The sequence below is a fragment of the Myotis brandtii genome, unplaced genomic scaffold, assembly GCF_000412655.1.
Source record: "Myotis brandtii unplaced genomic scaffold, ASM41265v1 scaffold244, whole genome shotgun sequence".
NCBI lineage: Eukaryota > Metazoa > Chordata > Mammalia > Chiroptera > Vespertilionidae > Myotis > Myotis brandtii.
Genome location: NW_005359225.1, coordinates 5441956 through 5451030, shown reverse-complemented (window position 1 = coordinate 5451030; position 9075 = coordinate 5441956). Strand labels below are relative to the sequence as shown.

At 36.5% G+C, this 9075-nt stretch overlaps 1 protein-coding gene across 7 annotated transcripts in view; it reads right to left on the bottom strand.

Moving 5' to 3' along the window:
• Window positions 1–2221: 2221 nt before the first annotated feature.
• The window catches only part of RRM1 (ribonucleotide reductase M1), a 52681-nt gene continuing 45827 nt past the window's right edge, over window positions 2222–9075 (bottom strand). For all 7 annotated transcript variants that reach the window (XM_005867144.2, XM_014540473.1, XM_014540472.1 and 4 more), the window contains 4 exons: window positions 6210–6345; window positions 5241–5336; window positions 4352–4540; window positions 2222–2644 (listed from right to left, as the gene is read on the bottom strand). In XM_005867144.2, coding sequence (XP_005867206.1) covers window positions 2456–2644; window positions 4352–4540; window positions 5241–5336; window positions 6210–6345 — 610 coding nt within the window. In that variant the 3' untranslated portion in view covers window positions 2222–2455. The remainder of the gene's footprint in view (window positions 2645–4351; window positions 4541–5240; window positions 5337–6209; window positions 6346–9075) is intronic.

The following is a 9075-nucleotide window of genomic DNA, read 5'->3' as shown; positions in this document are numbered from 1 at the left end:
TTAATTTCCTGACTTTGATCATTGCACTGTGGTTACATAAGATGCTAACATTGGTGAATGTGGGTGAAGTGTGCACAGGAATTTTTCACACTGCTGTTTTTTAAGTCTGAAATTATTTCAAAATTAAAGGTTGAAAAAATGTTAAGAGTAGGTGGGACTATTCATGTTGTTACTAGCAAGAGGAAGATGAGAAAGAGAAAATAGCAAGTGTGCATTATAGTGTGACCCCACCTTCCCTCTAACCCCCCTCAGAGAAGGCTATGAAAACCACAAAGCCACACAGAAAACAAAGAGAGCAGCAAGCATAAGGGCAAAGATAAAGTGGATGTGATGTACTCAACCAGAGAAACTTGCTGAAATGGTGGTGAGGGCTCTGTGTTATCACACCTCAGGAGAGGCTATGTGCGTGCTATGATATATGGAATGCATTACATTTGGTAACTATGTATTGGAAATATTAAAGAAAGGCACATCTCGATGTTAAAGTCCCAACCATAAAGCTTATACAAGATCATAAAGAACTGTATCTCCATGACAATGGGATACTGAGTCTTTTTAAAGAGAACACAAGAAGCACTGATCTTTTTGTAAAGGAAAGACTAAATGAAAATTTTTTGACAAAAAGCAAGATGGATAAAAGAAAAAACAAGGACCTGACCAAAAGGCTGATGCCAAAGCTGCCTTAATATATACCTGAACTGTATAGAACACAAATGTTAAACCCTAAGAACTTCAAGAGGCACTTTGAGAGCAAGCATCTTAAGACTCACCTTCCTCCAGAATTGGCTGATGTCCAGCCATACAGTTGTTAACAGGTGAATTCATGACACCTTTGACTCTTCTACTGTCTCAGACCTGAGATAACAAACCTGCAGCTGCTTTCATATTATGTCAAATAATAAAGTAGTACTTTGATTTTACAACATCAAAATTAACAATAAATAGACAAAATCCATCCCTGAGGAAGCCCAGTCATCAGAATTACTAGACAAAGACATTAAAACAACTGTGTTAAACATGCTTGAAGAACTTAAGGAATAGATGAACACAAGTAAAAGAAATCAGGAAAACAACATATTAACAAAATCAGAACATCAGCATAGAGATAAAAATTATTAAAAGAAACCGAATTCTAGAGCATGAAGAAACAATAATTGAAATGGGAAAAAAATCACAAAAGGGTTCAACAGCAGATTTGAGCAGGAAGAATCAGGTAACCTGAAGACAGGAAAACTGAAATTATAGTCTGAAAAGTAGAAAAAGAATGAAGAAAAGTAAACAGAGACTAAGGGGCTTGTGAGACACAAAAAAGTAGATCAATAGATGGATTATGGGACCCCTGGAAGAAAAACAAAATGGGGCAAAAAGATTATCTGAAGAAATAATGGCTGAAAAATTCCCAAATCTAATGAAAGATGTGAATCTACCAATCCAAGGAGCTCAACAAACCATAAGTAGGATAAACTCAGAGACCCACACCAAGACACATTATAATCAAACTGTCAAAAGCCATTAAGATGGTTATTATAAAAATACAATAAATTAACAAGTGTTGGCAAAGATATGAAATAACTGGAATGCTCATACACTGCTAGCAGAAATGTAAAATGGTGCAACTGCTATAGAAAACAGCTTGGCAGTTCCTCAATAGTTAAAGAGATTACCATATATTCCAGCAGTTCTATTCTAGGTATATACCCAACAAATTAAAAGCAAGAATTCAAAGAATAGCCAAAAGAAGGAAATAACTCAAATGTTCATTAACAGATAAATGAATGAGCAAAACGTACTACATACATATAATCGAATGTTATTCAGCTTTAACAGAAAAGAAATTCTTATACATGCTATGACATGTGTAAACTTTGAAAAATTGCTAAGTGAAATAAGTCAGATAGAAAAGGACACATATTATATGATTCCATTTATATGGGTTACCTAGAATAGAATAATTCGAGACAGAAAGCAAAACAGATTACCAGGGACTGAGGGGAGAAGGGAATGGGAGTTATTGTTTTTTATATAGTTTCTGTTTGGGATTGATGAAAAAGTTCTGGAAATAGACAGTGGTGACAGTTATAATTGTATATGTACTTAATGCCACTAAACTATTTGCTGTAAAATGGTAACACTTGTTTATCTTATCACAATAAAAAAGAAGAGAAAAAGGCATGTTCTTTCACACTTGACCTTTGTGTGAAAATAAATGACAAAAGTAGTCTCACACAATCACTTGAAAATGTTTATTTTCAGAATGAACTTTATCCAGATAAAGGTCTTGTCAGCATTTCTGTCTATGACACAATTTTGCAGCAAAACTATTTCTTTACTAAAACTGAAGTCAACAGAAAAAGGAGTGCCAAATGGTTAATGAAACCCTACTTAATCACTCCTTATTCTCTATGCTCAAGAAGTAGTTTGGCTATTGAAGTGCTGGTCTCTTCTAGGTCTTTCCTCAGGACCCACACATCAGACATTCATCTCTATTCTCCAAAGAGCACACCATGGCTGCTGTGTTCCTCTCTTTCTCTTCTTCCTCTTTTGATGCCTTTTCCTTATCTTTCAGTTTCTCTTTGTTTAGAGTGAACTGGATCGGATTAGCTGCTGGTCTTGTCCTTAAATAATACATCCCAGTCTTCAAACCCTACAAGGGAAATAAATACAACTATTAGGAGAAACTGTGAGAACACTAGACATTCAAGACCAATATCTAAAATACATTTCCATAAACCAGGTCAAATTGTTTTCTGAACTTGAAATTCTACCTCCTCTAGGAAGCCCTCCCAAAAATGCTGACTCCATTTGAAGCCAACAGATTCAAGTTTTTCTAGGTGGCAATATTTAATAGGTAGCTAGAATATAAAACTCTTTCAATTCCAAAATATTCCAATTACTTATTGGCAGTAAGTCCTCCTCAAATAAAGAGCCCTGGCCATTTTTTCTCAGTGGTTAAGAGCATTGGTCTGCAGAACAAAGGGTCTCAGGTTCGATTCCCAATCAAGGGCATGTACGTCGGTAGTTGCAGGTTCCCCAGCCTGGGTAGGAGCATGTACTAGTATGGGAGGCAACCAAACGATATTTCTTTCTCTCACCCCCTCCTCCCTCCCTTCCACTCTATCTAGAAATAAATGGGAAAAATATCCTCAAGTGAGGATTAAAAAAAAAAATGGTTAAAGAGACAGACTCAGGTGTATGACTTCTAAGTTTGCCTACCACAACATGTCTAGTTTAGATTTATAACTATTCAGAGGGCTAGACTATATCTCTGTATAAAAACAGAGTGCGACTACTTCAAGGATAAGAATCATCATCTTTTATTCAGTTTCCTCAGTCCTGGCACATAGTATATGTTCAATAAATGTTTGTTAAATAAAAAGAAAATATGAAATTCTAAATAAACACCCAGCACATTGCCAGGGAATAAGAAAACAATCTGGAATCACGAGACTTTATTTTTGCTGTTGTTGTTAATCCTCACCCGAGGATATTTTTCCATTGATTTTCAGGGAGAGGGAAGACTGAGAGGAACATCAATGTGAGAGAAACACATCAACTGGTTGCCTCCTGCACCAGGGACCGGGCCGGGGAGAAGCCTGCAACCAAGGTACATGCCCTTGACTGGAATCGAACCCGGGACCCTTTGGCTCTATCTACTGAGCCAAACCGGCTAGGGCCAGAATCATGGGACTTTATCGTTGGCACTGATTAGCTATGTGGTGAAACAATGAATGCTTAGAGCAGGGGTCCTCAAAATTTTTAAACAGTGGGCCAGTTCACTGTCCCTCAGACCGTTGGAGGGCCAGACTATAGTTTAAAAAAAAAACTATGAACAAATTCCTATGCACACTGCACATATCTTATTTTGAAGTAAAAAAACAAAACGGGAATAAATACAATATTTGTATTTGCATGTGGCCCGCGGGCCGTAGTTTGAGGAACCCTGGCTTAGAGTTTTATTTTAGGAATGGTAGCAGGGCACAAGATGGCCTAAGCAGAGATACTAGAAGCAGAGAGATAAGTTAAGAATTATAGTGGTAGAATAGAAGGATATTAAAAAAACACTACAAGGAATAACCAATACAACTTGGTCAATGACTAATAGGGAGTAAAGGGAGGATCATACATCATTCCAAGGTTCCAAACCTAGGAATTAAATAGTCTTAAAGAAACAAAAAAATCCAAAGTAAGAGCTTGATCTAGTACAAAAACCATGGGCTGGTTTTAACATACTGGATTTGAAGGGAAAGAACTCCTAAGTGGCAATATTTAATAGGTAGCTAGAATAAAAAACTCTTTCAATTCCAAAATATCCCATGTTGGCAATAAGTCCTCCTCAATGTGTTCCACCAACCTGCTTCCAGCCGTAGAAGTGCATACTAGTGAGTTTGCCATAGTTAGGCTCCGCAATATGGATGTTCAAAGACTGGCTTTGATCAATGAAAGCACCTCTCTCGGCTGCCATGTTGAGAATGGTTTTCTGAGAGATTTCCCATACCGTTTTATAAAGCTGCTTCAGGTCATCAGGAATTTCTGGTATGCTCTAAAGGGAAACCAAATGTTTATTGTACTCCAGTTGATGAAAGCAGTATGATTAATAGAATAATGACCCAAGGATCTGGCCTTCTACTTCCTGCCAGATCTGACCCTACCATTCAGTATAATACAATATGATCCTTATCAAGTTTCCTAAGACTTCTGGCCTCTGGTTTAGAGCCCAACAAAATCCCATCTAACCAGCAAAATATCAATCTGGTGGTAGTGATTTAAGATCTATCTTTCAATTAGTTTATGGTCTAAACATTCACTATATGTAATTGGTTTATTGCCTAAACATTCATTGTGCTAGAGGCACTTAAAAAAGGGAGAAAATTCACAGCTAAAGAGCAATAAATGACCCTTGAGCTTTGAAGAAAACACAAATACTCAGAGCTACACCACTCAGGGACATGATCCAGAGAAGCAAAGAAACAAAGCCCATAAGATAAATTAGGACTCAAGTTGGGAACCACTTCTTTGTGCTTTACATTATTGCACAAACAAAAGGGTAAGGCCAGGACTAGCTCTGTGAAGATGTATATAATCCTAGCGCAACAATACAGAGGTGAACAGAGCTACGTAAGTCTATATGACCACAGGCCTATGACCAAACTGGTAGACATTTTTTCTCTCCACTGCCTGGGATAAGTGAGAAGGTTCCAATGCCCAACTTAATTCACTTCCCCCCACCGCCCATTCTGTACCTGGATAGAGCCATTGCATGCAATAATCTGATTTTTCATCTCTTCATTCCATAAGCCCCGCTCAGTAAGATCTTTCAGTAAATGAGGGTTTACAATCTGAATGGAAAAGAACAAAAAATATAAAGGAATAAATAACAATGACAGGGCCTAAAGAGGATCATGGTCTAAAGCTTGAAGTAAATAAAATCATTACAGAATTATTTAACATTAAGTTGATAACTTCTATTTTTCATAAAACTGAAGGGCCCCATTCCATTACATGACAATTATATTCCTTTAAAGTATTGATTTCCTTTTTATTCAAGAAACATAATATATGGTATTTGCAACAGTGGAATGAACTAATGTTGCCTAAGCTGGGCAAATTTTTGTGGATTGAGTTTTTTTTTCCTATATAAGGAAACAAGTATTTAAGAAAAAAAAAATAGAAATCCTATGTATTCACCCCAAACCTTACAGAAATTTATGTCATGATATCAGCAAATTCAAATAAAAATCTTTTAAATTAGTGGTTCTCAACCCTAGCTACACATCAGAACTACCTGGGAACCTTAAAAATAAAAAAACAATGGTCCCACCCACCAAAAACTCTCACTTATAACCAAGGCTGAAAACCACTGTCTTAAATAACACTTCTACATGTATTTTAAGTATCACCAATTTAAACATCTGATCTTGTAGTATATATCATTATGATTACAGAATGGTTAAATATCACGTGAACTCTAATATCAACAAGTTACTTTCATACTTTCAACCCTCAATCATTCATTCTTTTGGCAGATATTTATTAAATGTCTATTATGTGCTGAAATAACTTAGAACAATATTAGGGACGAAGAGGACCCATTTTATCAAAACTCTGCCCCCCTACTAAGAAAAATAGGCATACTAAATATGAATTAGCATTTACTCCCAATATCAGGCTTTTGAAAGATTTTCTTGTATGTCTAGTTGTGATCTTCTCACCTGAAATTCTCCTGACAAGACTCTACGAGTGTAGATGTTGCTGGTATAAGGTTCAATGGACTCATTATTTCCCAGAATCTGAGCAGTGGAAGCAGTAGGCATTGGGGCAATAAGTAAACTGTTTCTTATACCATACCTAAAGAAAAGGAGATTATTAGGTGCTAGTCCTAAAGTTACAATCTGCAGGAAGATAGCTACTTTAAGTCATTGTAGTAAATGCACCTACTATGAGTAACATAATACATGCATTAGATTCACATACGGATTTTTTATTTTAACCCCTACAGGAATGCAACTCCACAGTATGGGTGGAACAGCTCACCCCTCTCCTAAATGCCTGACTCCTAAACAGAATTAGCACAATAATTTCTACTGCTGGAAATCTTTATTATGCTATGACTTATGCTACTTGCACTGTGAAACTCAGAAACCATAGCACTTGATATCTTGCTACCTAGCATACATGTCCATTTTTGTAAAAGTTACATTTGCATATAAATATACTACGTGTACTGGTTAATAAGGCAGATTTTTTTCAATAGATGGAGTTACACATATGTTGATATATATGCAATTGGATATGTTATTTTGTTGTATTGACAACAAGCTTCAAAACTTCGTATGTCAAATTTGCTGAAGGTGTTAACATCATAGATATTTTTACACTTAAAAATGTTGAGCTTTGTGCCAAAAAAGAGCATTTGCAGGAAGTTATAGTTCATTACTTTATTTTGAAGAAAAGTGCTGCTGAATACTTCGGGAAGCGTATGGTGAACATTTTCCATCTCAAGATACTTGTGAATGCTGGTTTAAACACTTTAAAAGTGATGATTTCGATGTGAAAGACAAAGAACGTCCAGGTCAACTGAAAAAGTTTGAAGACCAACAATTGGATTGAAGATGCAATTATTTGATGAAGATGCGTGTCAAACTCAAAAACAACTTGCAGAAAAATTAAACATTGCTCAGCAAACAATTTCCGATCACTTACAAGTAATGGGAAAGATTTTAAAGGGAGGAAAATGGGTGCCACATCAACTAAACAAAAGACAAATGGAAAACCAAAAAGTCATCAGTAAAATGTTGCTTCAATGGCACGAAAGAAAGTCTTTTTTGCATTGAATTGTGACAGGCGATAAAGAGTGGATTTATTTTGAGAATCCCAAATGCACAAAATCATGGGTTGATCCAGGCCAATAATCAACATCAACTGCAAGGCCAATCACTTCGGAAAGAAGACAATGCCCTGCGTTTGGTGAGATCAGGAAGGTGTGGTGTATTAGGAGCTTCTAAAACCAGGTGAAACCGTTAATACTGATCACTACCGACAACAAATAATCAATTTGAACCACGCTTTGATGGTGAAACGACCAGAATGTTCCAGAAGACATGGCAAAGTAATTTTGCTTCATGATGACACACCATCACACACTTCAAAACCAGTTAAAGACACATTAAAAGATCTTGTCTGGGAAGTATTAACCCAGCCACTGTATTCACCAGGCCTTGCTCCTTCAGATTACCACTTGTTCCGATCGGTGGCACATGCACTTTCTGAGCAGCACTTCAAAACATATGAAGGAGTGGAAAATTAGGTCTCTGAATGGTTTATCTTAAAACAAGAAAAGTTCTATTGGGATGGTATCCACAAATTACCTGAAAGATGGGGAAATGTGTAGCTAGTGATGAACATTACTTTGAATAAAGCACTTCTGATGTTTTTTTTAATTACCGTGTTTTCTCTGATTACAAAACCCGCATTATTAACCAGTACACCTAGTACACATGTACACATGCTCAGAAGTAAGTCAAATCTGAAGGATGACAGACAAAAAAATGCAAAAAGGTTTTTTGGGGAAGGTAGGTAGTATTGGAATAATATTCCTTTTATTCTCTTTCCAAATGTAGGTTTTTCTAAATTTGTAAACATGTATTTAACAAAATTTTTTAAAAAGCAAATGGATATGTTTTATTCCCTTTTTTAAAAAAAAATTGTTTATTATTAAAAGTATTGCAGATGTCCCCTTTTGTTGCAAATGGATATTTTTTAAAGAGCATTTTAAAGCTACTGCTTCTTTCTTCAAATTAAAACTCTGTAAATGTATTGACCCAGAGATGACACTCATCACAACAGGAAATGAAAACTTGTTTCATTATTCATTCAGGAAAACGCTGTCTTTATTAGTTTGAAAGACCTACAAAAGCTCTTCCAAGATCCCTTATTCCTTTGACAATCAATTCAACAGAAGTCATTTCTGAGCCCAATGTAATTAAGCAATAAATAAAAATGAAATATATTTTAAAAGCAAGCACTTAGAAATATAAAGATTAATGAGAAAAAGAATAACCTAATCTAGGTAGTTAGGCCTCTAAAACAAGATCTACTGATAATATCTACCATATATTGAAATGCTTCCAAGTGTCAAGCAATCTATAGGTTACTACACATGTATTATATTATAAAGTATTTAAAAGATAGTTCTGCAGGAGAAACCAAGATGGCGGCATAGGTAAACACCAGAAATTGCTGCCTCCCACAACAACTTCAAAAATACAACTAAAAGACAAAATGGACATCATCCAGAACTACAGGAAGACTGGCTGAGTGGAAATTCTACAACTAGAAGGAAAGAGAAAAGCACACTGAGACTCAGAGGAGGTGCGGAAATAAAGTGCAGAGGTATGGAGGTGCACGCGGCAAGGCTGGCAACTGAGGACGCAGCTGCCTTTTTGAATCGGGAGGGAGTCACAAGCCCCCGACTGCTCTGAACTCCAGTTCCAGGAAGTCTCTGGGGACCCAGACTCATACAGGGAAAAACTGGACTGTCTGGCAGCGGGCAGAACTCGAGGGCGGCTTTCTCTCAGA